Source organism: Clarias gariepinus, chromosome 21 (assembly GCF_024256425.1).
Source record: "Clarias gariepinus isolate MV-2021 ecotype Netherlands chromosome 21, CGAR_prim_01v2, whole genome shotgun sequence".
In the NCBI taxonomy this organism is placed as follows: domain Eukaryota; kingdom Metazoa; phylum Chordata; class Actinopteri; order Siluriformes; family Clariidae; genus Clarias; species Clarias gariepinus.
The window spans coordinates 1,969,758-1,991,168 of record NC_071120.1 but is presented as its reverse complement, the minus strand read 5'-3'; the positions used below and the strand labels follow the sequence as shown (position 1 = coordinate 1,991,168).

General features: G+C 44.7%; 1 protein-coding gene across 3 annotated transcripts; it reads left to right on the top strand.

Moving 5' to 3' along the window:
• The first annotated feature begins 3,637 nt into the window (after positions 1–3,637).
• Positions 3,638–20,688, top strand: rusc2 (RUN and SH3 domain containing 2). 3 transcript variants are annotated; one of them, XM_053480578.1, is made up of 13 exons: positions 3,638–3,877; positions 4,716–4,760; positions 7,574–9,668; positions 12,429–12,941; positions 13,490–13,714; positions 13,962–14,096; positions 14,217–14,293; positions 14,548–14,722; positions 14,852–14,957; positions 15,542–15,588; positions 15,677–16,697; positions 16,780–16,965; positions 17,099–20,688. In XM_053480578.1, the coding sequence occupies exons 3-13, from the start codon at positions 7,724–7,726 to the stop codon at positions 17,295–17,297; spliced, it is 4,629 nt and encodes a 1,542-aa protein (XP_053336553.1). In that variant the 5' UTR covers positions 3,638–3,877; positions 4,716–4,760; positions 7,574–7,723; the 3' UTR covers positions 17,298–20,688. The 3 variants fall into 3 exon arrangements, with proteins under 3 accessions (XP_053336553.1, XP_053336552.1, XP_053336554.1); XM_053480577.1 differs by lacking the exon at positions 4,716–4,760; XM_053480579.1 differs by lacking the exons at positions 4,716–4,760; positions 13,490–13,714 and having other exon boundaries at positions 3,640–3,877.
• The last annotated feature ends 723 nt before the right edge of the window (positions 20,689–21,411 follow it).

Genomic DNA, 21,411 nt, shown 5'->3' with positions numbered 1-21,411 from the left:
CTCCCGTGCAGAGTCTCAGGCCACGTGTCACTCGTATCGACATCCGTGCCTGTGTGCTAGTTACTAAAGCATTGTGACCGTGTGTGTGTGTGTGTGTGTGTGTAAAAGTTGTCCTACACAATAACCCCCCTCCTCCTCCTCTTCTCTCTCATCTCCCTCACAAAGCTACGATTCTTTTCAAAGGTAAATTGCAGGTTAATTTCTTTTATTTTTACTTTATATTTTGTATGAATTAATTTTATATGAATATTTTTGGGTTGAGTTTCCAGATGAGCTCACAATCCAAGCTTTAACTGTATATAATAGTTCTGACTTTAACTTGAGCTGCACAACTGGCATGCACATCTGTAATAAAAAAAAACTTTTTAAAATAATTAGAAATTAGATGTTATTTATCGCAGCCAATACTGCACTTATGACACTGAATTCATGAATTCTCATTAAAATATCTAATGACACTGTAATGTAATTACTTACTACACACTTATTAAAAACTTATTATAAAATCATTATTTAAGTGATTAATTGTAATTTTTAAACATTTTAGTAATTAAATTTTGAATGAATAAGTGATTATTTATGCTGCATCTTCAAAAATCATGTAATTAATTTAACACATATTAAACTGAATACAACACCTGACCGGTTGCAGTGAAAGCTGGCACTTTCCAGTCACAGTTGTCATTGCTTTGTCATGTTTAGTAATTAAAATGTACAATAAAAGCTTGTTTTTGAAATATGAGTTTTTTAACATTGAATATTAAAATAATATGCAGAAAACGAAGGCCAGTACCAGATACACATAATATTTATTCATGAACATCTACCACGGGGTTAAAGGGTAATTATTAGGGGTGTGTGTGAAGCGCAAATCATGCGGGTTATTCGGGAATGGGGTGCTAGGGCAAACAGTGCGGGACTAGTTACAGTACGAGCCAAACTTTAGTAATGAGTTTGGTAAAGTGTTATTATTGTTACATGCTATGTTTTCTCTGTTATAATGAAAAGTAGAAAACAAAAAAAACAATAAATAATATTTATGATATTTTGTCAGAATGTTACCATAACATTGTTAGATTATTGTCTGATAGCTGAATATACAACATGTGTTTCCTCCATGTCACTGTGTCTCCCGGACCTTCTGATTGTCGTTTTAATGTAATGTAGAGCAGCGTAATTCACTGAATCAGACTTCTGCTCCTGCAACGACACGATAAATTTTAGAAGGCTGCTAGTAATTCTATGGGCCATTGTATTTTTTTAATATAATTTTTTTTTTATTACAATCTTCATGTTTACCTCCTCATCATGTCTGTTGGCGTTGTCATCTAAAGAGAATAACATGAAAAAAATTTAAAGGAGGAGAAGAAGAACAAGAAGAAGAAGAGAAAGAAGTTAATCATTTTAACATTAAATATTGTATTATTATATTGAATGTTGACTCTAGGACTTTACCTCTGTGTGTTTTTCTATCCTTTATGATGAAGACACTTAATAGACCCATAATCACTGTACCAAACCCCACCGCCAGCATAAAGAACACGGCAGGAGAGATGCAGCCTTGGAGAAGACAAATCGTTTGCACCCAAATCATATTTTAAATTGAAACACAAAGAAAAACATGTAAACAGTTTTATGACAAAACTACATAAGGCTTTTTAGAAGAACAAATAAATGACAAACCTTTTTCTTTCTCTTGGTTTGTTTTATTTCCATCTGAAAAATGAGAGATTATTTTAACCTTAACCCTCTCAGTGAACCGTTACTGAAACAATCCACACTATAAATTTACCTCCCACTTGTAAACAGGTCGATTAATAATAATACATATAATAATAGAAAAATACTAAAGATAATTTATTATAAATATTTGCAAAGGGTTACACTGATTTTACATACATAACATTTAACATTTATTAAACAATCATTAGACAAGTGATTTCAGCATCCCCAAAAGAAAGGAGCTGGGCATTGCCTTCAGAAAGATTCAAACCTCTCTGTGTCCCACCAATGAGGATGTGCATGTGGGGGTAACCAACAGCTATACGTCACTAATTCACTATACCTGCAGGCCTTAGGCTGTATAATGAGTCCATACAGCTACATGACATTGGAACGTTAGATTCATTATTTACCTTCACTGGAGTGAAGAGATATAAACCATTAGCAGTATGCCGATGTTCCTGGACAGAGTGTGAGCTCATTACACACATGTAACCCTGGTTATACAGTATATTACCGCCAAGTAATTATCTATAAAATTGTGTTTGTTTTAATTTTCCTGTGCATATGTTGTTCTCTAAAATGGACGGATGCTGCATTTGATTGAGCACCAGCTTGTGGTTTAATGTGGCCAATGTATGTGTTTAGAGCTATTTCTAGTGTTATTTAAAGAAACGCACAAATACTCTTCTCAACTTAGCAATTAACATAACTGTCTAAATTAAAAGACTATTAAAAGAAAAAACACACAATTTAATTGTCTTAATTTCACCCAATAAGATAATCAATAATCTTGGTAATAAAAGTATTTTCTTCTACATTGTAGTTAGCAGCTATACTCAGCAAAAAAGCACCGTCCTCTGACTTTCAATTGTTTTTACTTTCAGTAAACTTAATGTGTAAATATTTGTATGAACACTAAAAGAGTCAACACCATAAGACATAAACTAAAAATGTTTCCCAATGTGTCCCTGAATGAAGGGAGGCTCAAAATCAAAAGTACCAGTCAGTATCTGGTGGCCACCAGCTGCTTGAAGTACTGCAGTGCATCTCCTCCTCATGGACTGCCTATTGCGGACAGTCTGAGCACTGATGGAGGGATTGTGTGTTCCTGGTGTGACTCGGGCAGTTGTTGTGGCCATCCTGTACCTGTCACGCAGGTGTGATATTCGGATGTACCGATCCTGTGCAGGTGTTGTTACACGTGGTCTTCCACCGTGAGGATGATCAACAGTCCTCATGCCTCCCTGCAGCATGCCTAATGCACGTTCACGCAGATGAGCAGGGACCCTGGACGTCTTTCTTTGGGTGTTTTTCACAGTCGGTAGACAAGTCTCTTTAGTGTCCTGCGTTTTTAGAACTGTGACCTTAAATGCCTACTTTCTGTAAGCTGTTAAGGTCTTAACGACCATTCCACAGGTGCATGTTTATTAATTGATTATGGTTAATTGAACATGCATGGAAAACATTGTTTAAACCCTTTACAATGAAGATCTGTAAAGTTATTTGGATTTTTACAACATTATTGTTGAAATACACAGTCCTGAAAAATGGACGTTTTTTTTTTTTTTTTTTGCTGAGTATATATATATACATATTTAACGTATATGAAAATTACTTATACATACCCCCCCCCTCCCCCCCCGGGGGTGTGTGTATGTTTTTATTGTAGGACTCTGTGTGTACTGTATATAAGGCTTTGGCTCCCTGACAGAGATCCGGACTCGCGCACACTCGGTTGATCTGTGAGTGAGTCATTGTGAGGAGTCGACTCAGTGAATCAGAGGTGAATTTTGTCCCGGTTGGTCCGGCAGAGTTACAGGAATAACGGGCGCTTTGTGTTAGAGTGTGTGTGTGTGTTAGTGTGTTAGTGTTAGTGTTGCGGGATCGGTGCAGGTGCCCGCAGGTCTTTCTCTTCTCTCACACACACACACACACACACACGCGCGCGCGCAGCTCTATAGGGGTGCACGAGGCTGTAAGGCGCTGTAATGTCCCGGCGGATGGGGGGTGGGGGGGTGATGACGCAGCGCGGGGAGCGCGAGGCCCGGACACACAGCTGAACACTGCGGCGGAACAACAACACACACACACACACACACACAGACCGGCACCAGGAGCAGGGGATTCGAGCTGACAGCAGTGTGTGATGACCGTGAGTATTACACACAGGACAAGGACACGGAGTGTGTGTGTGTGTGTGTGTGTGTAACATCACCTTCAGCGCGCGATGTTTATCTGATTTAATAGAAACACACACACACACACACTCCTGATCAGAGTGAATGTGATGGTAATAATGTGTGTGTGTGTGTGTGTGTGTGTGTCCGGCTTAGCGCACCGTTATCTCTTATAATAATACAGTAATAATAATAATAATGTGTGTGTGTGTGTGTGTGTGTGTGTGTGTGCAGGCCTGAGCAGCGCTGTGTCTCTCCATCTTTATTCTCTTCATCTCTTATATTATATCATTATATTATACACCGTTATTACTGATTGATGTCTACATCACTGTGTGTGTGTGTGTGTGTGTGTGTAATTGTGACGCTGTAGAGGTTTAGTCAGATCGCATTCCCGGAATATTCCTCAGGCCTCAATCCTAATGCCCCTGTGCTCACTACGCTAGGGCACTACACGCTAGGGCACTACACTCTAGGGCACTACAGCCCCCCCCCCCCCTTCGTGTAGTGTGTTCAAACAGATCACTAGTGAATATTCTGTTATATATAATAATAATAATAATAATAATAGTAACAGTGATTACACAGACCACCAGTGTGCGCACTATGTAGTGAGTGAGTGGTTTGAGACGCGGCCCACAGCTCCATGGACAGGGAGACATTTTGGGATTTGGGAATGTGTTCAGTTATGTAACATCTCTCTCTCTCTCTCTCTCTCTCTCTCTCTGTGTCTCTCTCTGTGTCTCTCTGTCTCTCTCTGTCTGTCTCTCTCTCTGTCTCTCTGTGTCTCTCTGTCTCTGTGTCTCATGTGAGACTGCTGGAGAGGGGAAACGGATCACATCCTGTCCATCAGCATCAGTAATCTTGTTACTTGATTTAGCACACACACACACACACACACACACACACACACACCTTTGTACTTTATCCTTATGTAAAGTTAACAGAGCACACGCCTACCATCCACAGCGCTGCTCAGTCCTGAGCTCTGATTGGTCAGAAGCTGTTGATTAGTTCTCTATAACTGCAGCTCTAAACACTTGTTTCTTTGTTGTTTAACGGCGGTTGGACCCCAGTAGGTCACATGACTGTAGGTCTGGTTCCCTCTCGTCCCTCATGAATGTGGTGTACAGTGAGTTATGTTGGTCTGTACTTTGAGAGCCACAAACAGCCGGAATTCCAATTCCCTGTGTGTGTGTGTGTGTGTGTGTGTGTGCCTCTTTCTAGACCAGCCTTCCTTAAAACATCCAGTGCTTCCTTCCCTGATCTTGTCTGGATATAGGAATCTTCGTCTGCTGTATCCAGCTCTTCCACACACTCCACACACACCTTCCCTCTCAGTCCCACTCAGCAGCTTTAGTTGGAGTGATGTAGGGTACATCAGCGCCACCTATAGGTCTCTCTCTCTCTCCTTATGTTCCCTGTCCATTAAATCCAACAGCCCAGTCGAGTCCTCCTCGAAACCATCATTACCTTCCTTCCCTGATCAGCGACGCCCATTCTAACGCCTTCCCACAGTGACAGCTCGGTTACAGTCACATGTACAGCAGGAGATTCGCTAATAATCAACAGACTGATGTAACATGAGAGGAAGGAGTCTCCAGTGTTAGTGCTGTGTAACGCTGTAGGTGAGGGGCTGTACACAGCTCTGGGGCATGACACACTTATACACACTTCAATAAAGAACAAAGGCAGGCTGGTGATGTTTCATACTGAACTAATAGAATGATTCAATGGTGAAGGATTGGGATCTTCTGCTCTTAAAGAGAAATCAGGAGTAATGAAGTATAAATAAAGTATTATATGTTATTATATTTTCTATGCTTAATTCCACCACATACTGTCGTGATGTTTACAGCTGAAGATAAAACGACTTATTTCTTGCATGTTATTGTTATTTAGATAAGATTTAACGTGAACAGTGTTTATCTGAAAGTGCTGATCTTTCCACACACTCACAGAGTCACTGCAAGCGAGTGACGTGGACTCACGTGTTATAACATGACCAGGTTTATATCTTTGGGTCAGAATCAGGTTTCTCAGCGTTTATGATCACATGACAGTGTTATGATTACGATACAGATGTGTTGGAGGAACCGATCCTGTGCTGCCTCTGTATCATCTATAACACTGATGGTGTTACTGGTGGTTTTTGTTCCCATTGCCTGAGTGACATGTATCATGTCCATGCAGTAGCTGGGAACGATTATGACACCGCAGCGTAAAGTTGCTAGCCTAACGCTTGTCAGCATGTGATTTGCGTGTGTGTGTGTGCATTGTTTCACCGTAGCATGTCAGAAATGTGAACAATGTGCTACACAGCGCTGACGCGAGTTTAAAGTCCACTCTGCTTTCCACCACTGACGCAGTGATTCTCCTAAAGACACGGGCTGTTATCCAAATCCCCCACCTCCCTAGTCCCTCCCCCGAGCAGTGAGTATCTGTCAGGAGCACACTAATCTACAGAACAGAGTATTGAACTGAGAGATGTTCAGTAACAGTCCTGACCACAGCTGTCTCCTCACTGTGAGGTCACCGTGGACGTGTCCCAAACCATATCCTCTGTTCACTTTATACACCACTACACACACGATACAGAACGCCCCACCATCATCTCTACCCTGTGAACGTGTCTCAAACCTCACACACACGCTCTTTATTTATTGAGCCCCTAATTGCTCTGACATGGATGTTATCCAGGATTACACTTTCATGCCAAACATCATACGGCGAGGTCAGCGTACTTCCTCCTGTAGGAGCTCGGATGACTTGCGTATTCGTTTCTTCGTGGGATGGAGGGTGTGTGTGTGTGTGTGTGTGTTGCTGGCTGTTTAAGATAAAGAGAGGCGTGTGTGTACGAGAGAGGCGCTTGGTGTCATGTTGAAGTCTGTCTGCAGCTGATGCATTAGCACAAACCAAGAGCTCTGAGACAGAAAGGCCTCACACAGCACGGCCTCGAGTGTAACAACATTAGCATAGGGTTTCAAAGCGGCTTTACTCGGTGTGACTCCAGCTTTATGTGAGAATTGTTTTTATTTTAAGATCTGTGATTTTAGATTTATTCTAAGATCGTTACACTTATCCATATTGGGCGTAGTGGCTTACTGGTTAGCACTGTCGCCTTGCACCATCAGGTTCTGGGTTTATTGTCGAGACTGTGTGCATGGAGTTTGCATGATCTTTCTGTGCTTGGAGGGTTTCCTCCGGGTTCTCCAGTTTCCTCCCACAGTCCAAAGACATGCAGATTAGGTTAACTGGCGTTTCCAAATTGCCCGTAGTGTGTGAATGTGTGTATGAGTGTTGACTGGAGGTCCTACCACAGTCGTAGAAGTGGGAATAAATACATTGGCCTCCCCGGGTCCCTAGTTGGACTATAGAGGTTCCTAAATGGATGGATAGATGGATCAACTATCGATGGATCAACTATCAACTAAGGAACATCACAATGTACATTATGTCAAAAGGGGAACTGTTGATTGATGGGCAAAAACAAATAATCAGTAGTTTCTTTCCTTACCACGTCCCCTTTGGTCCAATAATTAATTCAGCTTTTTTTTTTTTACTATTTCATATTTTATTGTATCGTTGTGTTTTTACAAAATGTTATTTAATTTTAATAATGGTTAAGAACCTTTGAAACCAACACACCTTCTTTCTCTGACACCTTCTAGATGTTCTCTTTCTGTCAAGATGACCTCTACAGCTTCTTCTATCACACTCCTCACTCCCAACGACCCCGAGTCGGGATTGGACGTGTAAATTAAACTCCTTTAACTTCTTAAAGTCTCGGCATCCGTATCCCCTCAACCCACTTTCTGAAGATGATGGACAGTCCTCCGAAGCTGGCTGGGGAGACACTGATTGTTCATCACATACCTCTTGTGCACTGCCAGGTTTCCGGGTCGCACCAGCGCTGTGGGAGCCCACTGAGGAAAAGCAACAACCCATTCAGCTGCCCAGAAAACCTTGGCCTGATCCGCACCACCTCGCTCCCAGAGAGAGACGTCCTCCAGCGTGAGGCGCTAGTGTACAGCAGTCTTATTCAGACCTCTAGTTCCAGTGATGCTTTCGAAGATGAAGTAATGGGAGGAGGAGACAAAAAAGGAGTGAGAGGCGGAAGCATGGCGAGTGACACCTCGTCTTTTACGTCTAGTAATTCTGAAGATGCACTTCCTAAAATTTTGTCCAAGGAGGTGCACAACAGGCCAAGCTCGCTCAGACACAATCCCTTCCTACTGAATGCAGGGGAGGACGATTATGAAGATGATGAAGATGACGATGATGAAAACAACCTGAATGGATACTTGGAGGATTCTTCTTTTCACTTGCATGGGAACTCTAATTCAGTCATGGGTGACAGAGTGAATTTGGCACCATTCCACTTACATGAACTCGGCTACTCTGGACCATTCCACCTGCATGAATCTTTAGAGAAGCCCTGGAGTTCTGACCACAAGGTGGCCTCTGGAAGACATTTTTCTGCTCGTCTCGAGAGTCTTGATCTTCTGGGGCTGGACCTTCAGCATCGTCATGGCAGCAGTGGGTCCACCCTGTCGATGGACTGTGGAGAGCAAGAGTGGGATGACGACGATGATGACCAGTCGATGCAAGGTGGGCGGGGTAGTTCGGGATGTTGTGGCTGTTCCAGGACATGTCCTGAATCGTTTCCAGACTTTGCACATGGTTACTGCAGTGATTCGTCCTGCAACAGCTCTGACGGCATCCTGGTCAACTTCAGCACCATCTACAACAAAACGAACAACATCATCCCTGACAAGCCGATCAACCTCAACAACTCTGCCGACCAGTCCTGCACCTCCTCTGTATCTGAGCCAGTCTGTATGGGTGGGGCTGAATATGGAAGCGGGGGTGGAGCTTTTTACTTGGACTTGCACAGATCCCCAACTGAAGTTCCCCAGGAAACACTTGACCTTCCGTCTTCCTCCTCCTGTCTATGCTCTTCTCAGCCACAAGCTGGCACAGTAGAGCTTGACGCTAACTGCAATTCCTATCACAACCATGAAGGTCTGTTACCTTCCGAGACCTCAGCCAATGACCTCACTTCCTGTACGCAGAGTCAGGCACGTCTCGTTGTCGCAACCCAGAACTACTACAAACTGGTAACCTGTGATGTTTCATCACATTCCTCCCCGAGTCCAGTAGGATCTTCTGTCACAAGCTGCTCTGATGAACACAGCAAAGGAAGTCCCACCCAGCCTACAGAGTACTTCCTCTTTAGACACACTAAGGAGCAAGAAGAGGAAGAAGAACAGGAAGAAAATGCACCTATCGACACAGAAGAGAGGGCAGAGACACCCGTGGGTAACAATGACTCCACGCATTCAAATGTGATTGAGGGACAAGTGTATGTTAACATCTCTCCACCTGTGTGCGGAGCTTCCGTCGGGGCCCGCCTTCGTTCCCGTAGCTATGACCGAAACCTTGACAAGACCCCACAGCCTCGTCTGGGCTCTCTGGAGCGCATGCTGAGTTGTCCTGTGCGCCTTAGCGAGAGTTCGTCCCCTGGCCCACCTGCTCCACCACGTGTCACTTCGTTCGCTGAAATCGCAAGGAATAAAAGGAAGAACGGTGGTTCACCTTCTCAGAAGAGTAGTGCTGAGGCTTCTTCTGTTCACTCACACTCTTCTGGAGAGTTCTCCCCAATTCTCGAAGATCTGTCCACGCTGATGAGCTCAGCCCACTGGAGTACACCACTTCGAACCTCACCAGGGGGAGCAGGGAGAGAGATACGGACCAAAGCAGAAGGTATGGGGTCACAGTTTAATGTCATATGCATTGTTTTACATATGATGTTTGTTTCCAGGTATATGAAGAGGTGGAGTCAGATGGTTGTTTCCAGGTATTTCAGAGGGTGGTTTCTGATGGCTCTTTTCAGGTATATGAGGAGATGGAGTCAGATGGTGGTAAGGGGTAAAGTTAGACTTAGTTAGAGTTTAATCCAGGGGATTCGGGGTGTTTACTAAGGTAAAGTCAGATGGTTATTTCCTGATTTATGAAGGAGTGGAGCCAGAAGGTTTCTTTCCTTGCATATGAAGGGGTGGAGTCAGATAGTTCTCACCAGATATATGATGGCATGGAGCCAAGGTATATGAGAAAGTCTAGTCTAATTTCTATATCCAGATTTATGAAGGAGTGGAGCCAGAAGGTTTCTTTCCTTGTATATGAAGGGGTGGAGACAGATGGAGATTTCCATGTATACGAGGGAGTGGGGTCAGATGGATGGATGGATTAGAGGGCTAATGGATAGTGATAGGGTGTTAGGGTGTGGCCAGTTGATCCTCCTGCGAGTTGAGGTGGGCCCATGTTACTGCTGAGAGAAAGCAGGACATATTAAGAGCTGCAACTACAAGTTTAAAAAAAGTTTGCACATCATAACTCACTTATTATTAATTATATACTTTATGTGCATAAAATGTCATAAGATTTAGAGAACTACAAAAATCTTTCAAAAATATACCTTTTATAAATTTAAAATAGACTTGAATCTGATGCACATCCAGATGGTATAGAACATGGAACCATGGGAACAACGAAGCATGGGCAATACAGTATGGAGATGGACAAAATTATAATTTATAAAAGGTCGCTAGGCTTTAGGAGGTTGCAGAGGAGTTTTTCTGCTTTTTTTCTGCTTTTGGCGCTGTTACTGCTAAGTATGTCAAAGCCTCGCCCTTGAATTTTCCATCTGGCTAAATTAACCAAGCGTTCAGGAAGAAAGTCTGTCTTAACTGCAGTATGGAAACGGAGGACTGTAGTCCCTGGACAAAGGATGAAGTGAAATGTCTTTAGGGGATACATTAGTACAGGCAAAGCTAAAGGGAATGTACAGAAACAGGCTGATATATGAGGAAATATCACGCTGCATGTGAGTCATTACCATAGCAACCAATTCGAGCGAGAATGTGTCAGGTTTGATAAATATATATCCAGTGACGGAAACTTCAAAGCACTTTTTATAAGTTGTTCTGGATGAGAGTACAGTGTGGACACACACTCCGTCCGGTGAAACACACCGGATTTGCCTGCAGTCTGAACTAGGCCGAGGAGACAGGAGGTGATAAACACAGACGAACCTCTTAGTCGGTGTGAGTTTACACTCTTGGTGCAGTATCGCCCCCGGTGGCAGAGTGTGTGTACTGCAGTGTACAGAGAGAAGAAAGTGCTGACATCTGATACCATGAGGGGCAAACAGCTTGCGCAACCACAAAGTGACGTTACACACATGCACACACACAGACACAGAGTGTACCAAAGTACACACACACACACACACCCTCTCAGAAGCTAGCTGAAGGAACATTTCCGGGTATTTCCTGGGATTTTTGTCTCTGTGCTGACTCCTGGCGCGGTGACACAGCATATGCAGTCTGTGTGTGAGAACAACGCTGTGTGTGTGTGTGTGTGTTATTGCCTGTGAGGAGCTCTCTGTATGCTAACTCTGCTCTCTCTGCTGTGTCACTGCGTTGTGTGTAATTATCACTCTGGCTTTAGCTGTGAGATGAAACTGAAGGTAAGATTACAAAACCTTATGAATTATGAATGTAAAATAACAATAACACATCATAACACTGTTGTACTTTTACCATTGCTGTGATGACACGAACGTTTCTCTCCACAAACACAATCTGTATTATTATTGAGACTCGGTGTTGGTCTTGGATAATGACAGCGTGCTGGGAGTGAGCCGAGTGTACAACATTACTCATATCATAATGAGTGTGTAGGAGCCTATGGTTAAAGGTTAAAACAGTGCTTTAAGGGCACACACACACACACACACACACACACACAGATGTGAGGAGCCGTACTGCTGTAAAACTGACATCCACCTGTATGATTGGCGCCTTCACACTTCTCATGACTTGTTTTGGTTGGGCTCAGGGTTTTACTTTTGCTTTTATGAACGTGTGCATTTTTTAAATCTCAGGAACCACATGTCTGATTTATCAGTAGGACGGTATTGTTATGATACCGGTGTTGTGATACGGTTAACCCACGATACACTTATTACTGTAGTTCTGGACTGTTAGTTAGTTCTGGAGGTGAATCACCATGTTGTTGCTGCATGAAGCAAACCGCTGGATGGTGAAGTCATTCTAACACTGAACACGTCCGGCGGTTCTCATCCCTTTTATCCCGTCTGGGTGTGGAAGCTCTCCCTATAGCTCGTGGTCGAGTTTGCCCTGAAGCCTTTCGGCTGTGTTTAACCCGCTGTTGCTGCTCCAAGAATGAATATTAACACACAACAGCCGTTAAACACGCAGGAGAACTCGGCACTGCTGAGCACATCTGTCAGAAACATCGCTGTCCTTTGGCGAAGCGGTCGTGCACGCCGCCCCGTTAGTCAGAGTAGATCATTTGACTCGGCACTTTGTCACACTGATAACACTCATGGTACATCTGTTAGTTTTATTGATTTATATCTAGAATAGTTTCTTACTTAAATGCGAGATTCGTAGGATGATATGAACTATTTGTCCCCTTGTGTGTCTCTGTGTCTGTAAGGTGGCCTGTCCAGCTCTGCGGACTCGTCCCCGGCGGTAGTGCGCTACAGTAAAGACCAGCGTCCCACCACTCTCCCCATCCAGCCCTTCACCCTGCAGCAGCAGTTTGGGAAACCGCAGCCCAAGCCCGTCCTCCCCCTGCTGGACGAGTACATCAATCACATGCAGGCTCGTGTTGGCTCCGCCCCGTCCGACCGGGACGAGGAGGACTCGGACGACGATGGTCAGCGTCCCCGGCCGTCACCTCTGGGCAGTTATTCGCCCCCTCGATCCCTCTCCTGCCCCGCCCCAGTGTCTCGCACCCCACCAGGGATCGCCCCGGCCGCCAAGATGGCCCCGCTCCCGCAGACTCCTCCTCCTGCCACAAGGGGGCACTGTTTCCACCGAGCCAACCGGAGTACGCTACCCACGCTGCCCAGCTCCGGCCTCAGTCCTGTGACACAGCTGGAAGCGGGACGACAGGAAAATGAAATGAAAGTACTTCCTGTGTGTATGACTCAGAGACCCCACAATGGTACGTGACCGTAGCTCTCGACACGCTGCGATTAAAGTCAGAAGTAGTGGGAAAGAGTCCCAGATCACATGTCAGGTCACATGTTCAGTGCTTTTTACTCTACCAGTTTTTCCTTTCTTTGAACTGATACTAACTGATTCTCTTCATCTGTTCTTCTTCTTATCTTCCATTTTCACTTTTCCTTATTATTTTATTCCATAATGTTTTTCTTCCTGTTTTTTGTCCTTCCTTTATTACATTCATGTGTACTTTCCTCTTTCATGTCATCCATCCATCCATCGTTTCATTATTCACTGTAAATACGTTGTTGGTTTCTTTCCATTCCCCTCCTGCACTGTTTTATAATCCATGTGTGTCTTTCCGTCTCATCGTCCTCCGGTCCCGTCTCATCTTATCCTTCACTTTTTCACTCTTCTTCATCTATTCCTCCCTTCCTCTCACATCTCATCCTAACCCTTTTCCATCTGCCTCTTCCTCTCCTTCCATAATCATACCTCTTATCACCACTTCCTCATCATCCCTGTCCTCGTCCTCTTCTCCTCCTGTAGCGCACCACCTCTCCCCTCAGACTCTAAAATGGAGGGAATACAGGCGTAAGAACCCTCTTGGAGTGGAGAAGAAGCTAGACGCCTGTTCTTCCTCTCCCTCCTCCTCCTCCTCTTCCTCCTGTCTGTCTGTCTCTGCCGCTCTGAACGCCAGGAGACGCACCGTGCGGCGCAACGTCTTCGATTTTCCTCCGTCCAATCAGGCGCTGAACTTCAGCAGACTTAACGGTGCTGAACTTAATCTGATCTAATCTAATCAGCGTTACTGTAGGGGTCATCTCGGGACTTTTTACTAACAGACTCTGTCCTTTAAATAGACTCTGTGTCTTTAAATAGACTTAATGCTAAAGGGAGCTTTAGGGACGAGGGAGAGAAAGACACAAAGAACAAATAAGGACAAAAGGAATATAAACTCTGATCAAATTCTTAATGTTTATTCTTAATGTTTTGCTTGTGTGTGTGTGTGTGTGTACAGGTCAGTCCCTGAGGTGTCACAGTGAAATGCTGTCAGATTACTTCTCTCAGACGGAGCGCCCCCCAGAGGAGTTCTGCCTTTCACCTGACGCCACTACGGAAGAATCCATCTCTATTGACCTGCATCAGAAGAGAGGTGTGTGTGTGTGTGTGTGTGTGTGGTGGACCTCATAAATATTCAAACATAAAATGTGTAGTTCTACTTTCTGCAGACTCTCAGGGGTTTATTTCTCTTTATTGTCTCTTTATGTCTCAGGTCTGGTGAAGGCCATAAACACGGCGGTGGATCTGATCGTGGCTCATTTCGGCACCAGTCGGGATGCAGGCGTGAAGGTACTTATTGTTATTGTTAGCGTTTACATCAGTGTGTAATAGTAAAGATGTGTCAGTGTTTTCTCATTTAAAGGCTGGTGACATTTGGGTCTTTTATATCATTTAAACGTTCGACCTCGAGGTGACGTTAATCTGAGACGCCGAGCAGGGAACAGGCACCCAGAGACAAACGCGATACGTATAGTGTTCAGAATCTGATGTTTCATGTACATTGCTGTGTGTGTGTGTGTGTGTGTGTGTGTGTGTGTGTTCAGGCAAAGCTAGGCAACAGCTCAGTGAGTCCCAACGTGGCTCACCTGATCCTGAAGTACCTGTGTCCCGCCGTGTCTAATGTCCTGCACGACGGCCTGCGAGCGTACACACTCGACATCATCATCGGCCAGCGGCGCAATCAGCCCTGGAGCGTAGTGGAGGCGTCGACTCAGCTGGGTGAGGAACAGGAGTAACGGCGGGAGTTAATCAGCGGGAATCTGTTATTATGAACACATTAGTGGTAGCCGAGTATTAAAGAACCCCTGTGTCTCTGTGTCTCTCTCTGTCTCTCTGGTTCTCTCTCAGGTCCCTCTACACGTGTATTACACAACCTCTTCCTGAAAGTCAGTCAGTACTCAGAGCTGACCAATCACAGCATGAGACTCAACGCCTTCGTCTTAGGTCTCTTAAAGTAAGACGCCTGTCTTTTCTCAGTCTTTTAGTCCCTAAGGAGTGAATGTCTCATGCCATTATTTGAGACGATTCATTATAACACTTCCATGGTACTGCAGATTCCCTGGGGCGGATATCACTCAAGTAGAAGTAGAAGTTCTCTATCTACACGTGTACTTGAGTAAAAGTGCAGAATGTTGTTGTTGTTAATCATTCTGGAGAGTATTAAAAGTACAGGGTTCGATTCCCAGCCAGGCTCGATTCCCGTCTCCGTGTGCATGGAGTTGGCATGTTCTTGCTTGGTGGGTTTCCTCCGGTACTCTGGTTTCCTCCCACAGTCCTCTAACCTCTCACAGGTTGGGTTGATTGGCGTTCCCATATTGCGTGTATGTATGTGTGTGTGTGCCCTGTGATGGATTGGCACCCTGTCCCGCCTCGTGCCCTAAGTCTCCTGGGACAGGCTCTAGGTCCCCGCGACCCTGAATACAGGATAAAGTGGTATAGAAGATGAGTGAGTGAGTGAGAGAGTGAAGGTACAGGACCTGTATTATCTCACAAGAGTCTTTTTCATAGAAGTAATCTCTCTCTCTCTGTTCTTGTCAGCTTGCAATCCCTGGAATTCTGGTTTAATCACATATACACACATGAAGGTGAGATAATAAATCACACACACACACACACACACACACACCTGTTCTGTTCATATTATGTAAATGTTCTCTTTGCGTTTGTTGCCAGACATCATAGCGGCCCACTACCACCCGTGGGGTTTCCTTCCGCTTTCTCAAGGGGCGTGTCAGCCCATGTTTGAGGAGTTGCTGCTGCTGCTCCAGCCTCTGTCGCTCCTGCCCTTTGACCTCGACCTTCTGTTCGAACCTCGTCAGCTGCAGAAAGGTCAAGAGCACCTGAGGCGCAAAGAGCAGCTCTGCTCCACCCGCCATGGCCTCGACCAATCGGCTCGCTCCACCTTCCAGCTCATGAGGGGCTCCGCGGAGACTATAGGGCTGAAACAGGAGGCGGAGTCTAACCAAATCGGGGTGGAGCTTCATAGGGGGAGGTTTGCCTTAAGGCGCGAGGGAACCTGGCCTCGGATGGATGGGGCGGAGTCTAAAAAACAAGTGCGGAGGGAGCGGAGGAGTGACAGGGCAGGCAGCGAATCGGAGAGCGAAGGGATGGTCTTGTACACGAGCAGGATGAATGGAGTGGGGGGCGAGGATGAAGAGAGGGAGAGGAGGAGGGAGAGGGAAAGAGAGAAAGACGGAGAGAGAGACAGGTTACGGAACAAGCAGGCGGGCTGGTGGTTCCAGCTCATGCAGAGCTCTCAGGTCTACATCGAGAACTCTGCCGAAGGTTCCAAGTTCGTCAAGTGTGAGAAGCGCAAGAAAGGATGTGGGGCTGAGGGGCGGAGACAAAACAACCCACCCCCGAGAGTGGGCGTGGTCGAAGGTGCAGAGGCTCATCAGGTGATCGATGAAAAGCGTGAAGCCGCGGTGTCCAATGACACGCGTCGTAACGGCAGCGTGGGAACCTTTCCCCAATCAGAGACGTCCAAAGTGGTTAAAGGGAAGCCGTCCTGGATGGGCAGTCCACCGGAGTCGGTGCTGAGTGAGCTAAAGAGGACGAACGAGACGCAGCCGGAGGGGGCGGAGGCCGAAACTCCCACGGCTCAGAACCTGCGCTGGGGCCGACTGTTTGGGGCCGGGAACGTCAACAAAACTGAGAAAACAGAAGCCAAATCGTCTAAGACCCCGAAAAACAGGTGAGTGGAAATCTAGAGAGGTTCGTCCTGAAAATAAAACCAGACATAAAATCCAGGTTGTTGACGCTTTCGCCGTCCGCAGGTTGCCTTCAGGCTGGCTGAGTCTGGATCGCTCCGTGTTGGATTTGGTGGTGCAGTCTGTTGGGAAAAGGGCGGAGCCTCAGGCTTTAAACACACACAGTGCTGAGATACAACACGTCCAAGCACAGCAGGACCAAACGCAGGGGCCCAACACACAGGGGCCCAACACACAGACATCAGCAGCACGGTAAGCTCTCTCTCACTCTCTCTTTCTCTCTCTCTCTTACTCTCTCTCTTACTCTCTCTCTCTCTAAGCACATACATGCATACAAATTAAATACAGAATTAAACACACGTCCCCCCCCCCCTCTCTCCGTCAGTGAGGTGAGGGCATTGTGCCACCACATCGCCACAGAAGAAGGTCACCTGAGCTTCCATAAGGGTGACGTGCTGCGGGTCCTACACCGAGCGGACTCTGATTGGCTGCAGTGCGAGCTGGGCGACGCCCGCGGGCTGGTGCCGATCATCTACGTTACGTTAAACGATGAGGAGAGTGAAGATCCTCGAGGGCTGCAGTGAACACACACACACACACACACACACAGACAGATAGACACGCACACACACACAGAATTTGGGATGTAAATCTTAGTTCAGTTTATGATTCTGTGCTGGAGGAGGAGCTGTGTTAAAGGGACACGTTACACAAACATCTGAATCTTACACACACACACACACACACACACACACACTTGGGTATTGTAATATTTATTGCCTGCTGTAAAAGAACATTTGATCGCATTTGCCATGCAAGACGAACACAAACAGAAAAAAAAGCCAAATCAAAGGTGTGTGTCATTAAAGCCACAGAAACAGTACACGATCACGCTAGGCGCTAATACTTCTCTCCATCGTTAGCCGTGTTAGCATTGCCAAGTTTCCCGCTGACTTGTTGCTAAAACTATGTAGCTCTCTCCTCTCTCTCTCTCTCCCACCCCCTCCCCCCACCCCCCCTCTGATCTCTGTTATGGACTTTTTTTAATGCACATTCAAGACGTGATTAGAGTTTAGACACTTTAGCGACTCAACGAACAAAGAGACACACAGCATTGACATGGCAGGCTAATCTCATGAAGATATTAGCAGCGTCGGTGTGGCTCTACACCTGTAGGACTGTAGGTTTTTATATAAACATGTACAAATTTATGTAAACATATAGTCCGACATTGTCTACGTGAACCGTACAGAAGCAGCGCGGCAATCACAGTGCGGTTATAACTAGAGTCAGAGCGATGTGACCATTCACACACTTACTGATTTTAATATCAGCCGATTCTAAAGTTTTTACGGGGTATTAATGATAAACTTCTTTTTAAACCTAGACAATAAGGATTGGCGTCACCAGGGGCCGCCCCATACGATGTTATTACAACACGTGGGTGTCGAAACATTTTGTATTGTGATTCTGTCTGTATCACGGTTTTATAAAAATCCAGATTCGATATAAAAAATTGTTACAAATTTTAATCAAATTTAGCAAAAAATATAAATAAATAAATCATTTCTTTCACACAGGATGAATGGAGCACCACCTGTAGGATTATAGAGGAATTGCAATCGACTTTCCCTTAACGAAGCCATGTCAATTTTAAAATCTACCAAAGTGTATAAAAAGTGCTCTAAAAATGAGCTCTGTAACTGGTCCATAGTCTGCTTAGATACCTCCAGCTTAATAACGTGATTGGACAGAATCCTCTAGAAGCTAGCGGGAGCTATGGACATTAGTTGATCAGCTATGTGTAAGTCCTCAGTTTAGCCTGCTGGAACCCCCCGGTCCAGTAATTAACGAGCCCTGTTACAGAACAGTTTGACAGACCCGGCTTTATTCCTGCATCCCTTAACATCGAGATATTGCTCTGGCGCTAGTTATAACAAATGTAAATATAAAGACTAGCACGCGGTCGTGTGCGCTGTTAGACGCGTGATGACGAGAGGATGGTGGCCCTGGGTGTCGTGTCATGACATCATCCTTAAAAGACGAGTGTTGTTTTGAATTATCAGGATCCTGGAGGTGACGTTCAGCTCCGGCGGTGATGTCTCTGGGCGTTGCGGCAGCTTCTTGACTACGTTATTTAATTTAATGCTTCACTTTTTACAGCGCTAGCAGCTAACTACCAAACTACTCAGTTATTTCTGTTTACTTCAGCGACGGCCTCTCATAGGAACGCTAGCTTTAGCTGAAAAGCTTCACACATTTATTCGTTTATTTCTTAACACTGCTAACCTGTTTTAGTTTAACACGGTGTAGCTAAACATACGTGAGGTTTTTCGCCAGTGAGACATCAGGGCAGATTATTATTATTATTATTATTATTATAACATTTCAAGTTAGCAGCTTCACCGCCTGCATCACTGAATGCACATGAAGAGGAACACACAGACAAGTCACATCACATCAACGTCCTGCTGCTCTGACCAATCAGGAGGCTTCACAGGAGGACTGTGGGTGGAGCCAGGGATTTGCTTGCATGTCAGACTATTGATTGGAGTTTAAACCCGGACTGGAACACGTCTTCATTCGCCAAACCCCACGTCCTCCTGCTGGAGGAGGGCAAGGACGACCCTGGCACTAGCTTTAGCCTTGTTGTTAACATTAGCTGCTTAACCAGAACTATGGGATTGTTGAGTTCGAGTGCTTATTTATAAGGTATTTTAGCTAGGCATGTGCCGATATATCGAGAGATTTATTCCGTCCAGATTTCAGTTTTGAAGACAATCCTGTAATTTTACAGATTATACCAGAGTGAATTTGTAACTACGATTGTTTATGAACGTGATCCTTAAACACTTTATAGGAAGTGAAATATCGGCACATGTCTAACCTTCCCCAGGGATCTCCAGCATCCTGGGTCTCGTTGGAGGAACGGCTCACATGTCTTACTGAGTTTATCGTGCTGAAGGCATCATGGGAACGTATTTATTATCAACATGTTGTACTCATTGTTCTGTTGAAATGTCGTCTATGACTGATAAGATGGGAATCTCTGTATGAACTGACACGTTAAACACGTCTCAGTCACAGCATACAGGGAGCGTTTATAAATCAGAAAGAGTTTGGGTGAAAGGCTCATGGTGTGGGGCGTGTGCCAGTAATCTGACCTACAGCTGGGCGATGTGATGCACAACATCAATCAGGATAAAACTAACAGTGTTTTTAAACTGTCAAGATTCAGCGAAAAAACTAATCATCATCATCATCATCATCGTCATCATTTGGCCCAGTCCTGATTTCAGGTGAACAAAATGTGAATATCTGCACATGCCTCGTGCTTATAAACCCCCAGGTCTTATAGCCTTGTAGCCTCTTCTTTTTTCTTTTTGTTCAAATGATTGTTTTTGTTTTTTTCAAAAGGGATTTCTTGCTGTGGCTTTGGGAAACGTGTCCTTTCTCTCCAAGCCTGTCTTTTAGTTTGGCGTTCAATTGCACAGTAATTTATTCACGTGGTCACTTGGCTGGAAGTGAACCTGTCTCAATAAGACAATAACGCTATTCCTGAAAATGATATTGATTTGTTTTTTACAGATTACGACATCACCTTTGGTTGACCATGTCACATTATATTGTACATTCTTTATTTTTGTCTTTCATTTTATCACGTTATATTATTTTCTAATACAGAAAATGCATTTTATTCATGAATTTATTCAGTCACGCTTGTAAATATGTGACGTTCTCGAAAGACTATGCTAATGTTATTGGAAATGGTTATACACAGACGTTACTTGATGTAATTAACACGTAATAACACGTCTATTCCGATAGGCTGCACAGGACAGCACTGTTATACAGGACGTTATTAGAGGAACGATGTTCTAGAGTTTAGTTTTGGCTCCGCGTTCTGTTTGTCACTCTTTTCTCTGTCACCTTAACACACTCACATAGAAAGAGAGAGAAAGAGAGAGAGAGAGAGAGGGAAGGGGGGGCGGGGTTGATAATGGACCAGTGCCTTTTCGCATCACAGCGACGCTGACGTCAGGCTTCAGGGCAGTAAATGTAGGGACAGACAGGTGACGAGTCATGTGACCGTACCAAAGGAGGAAAACATTGAAGAAAGAAATAATATTTAAGAATCTACTTTGTAAATTGAAGACATTTTCTACATTGTTTAAAGACATTAAGTTCGGTGAAACTTTGGAAGCGACCAGCCTGCAGGTCTGAGATCAGCTCTGAGTCCGAGTGACTAAACCCAGACAGCCGTCTGATCCTGCGTTCACACTTGCAAGCGTCCTCACTCCTGGTGTTTATCAGTTTTCTGTACACGTCCACAACACACACGGCGCTAACTTCACAGATGACATTTTCATCTTCTTAATTAATATTCAGTGCCATTCTGGATTTGCATGTTGTTTTGCGCGAGTCATGTGATTAACCGTACGGCGCTAATCAAGTTTGATAAAAGAATGAAAGGAAAACTCACACACACGCTCCACACCTGGAAAAAGTCAAACTCCAAGTAATGTGTGTCTAGCAAGTGTGAACGTCAGGTGAGGATAAAACAGGTGTCTGTTAGCATGACGCTAGCATCAACAAACCCACAATGTTAGATCATCAGTAAACAAAAACAACACCAGTGCAAACAAGTTCCCCGATCTGACACAAGTGCGATTAACGAATTTGATTCCCATCTGTCTG

What these genes read in the sequence shown, in the direction of transcription:
- rusc2 (XM_053480577.1), top strand. Translation starts at nt 7,724, where the DNA reads ATGATGGACAGTCCTCCGAAGCTGGCTGGGGAGACACTGATTGTTCAT. An exon ending in GATACGGACCAAAGCAGAAG is followed by an intron (nt 9,669 to 12,428) that starts GTATGGGGTCAC and finishes TGTGTCTGTAAG; the next exon opens with GTGGCCTGTCCAGCTCTGCG. An exon ending in GACTCAGAGACCCCACAATG is followed by an intron (nt 12,942 to 13,489) that starts GTACGTGACCGT and finishes CTCCTCCTGTAG; the next exon opens with CGCACCACCTCTCCCCTCAG.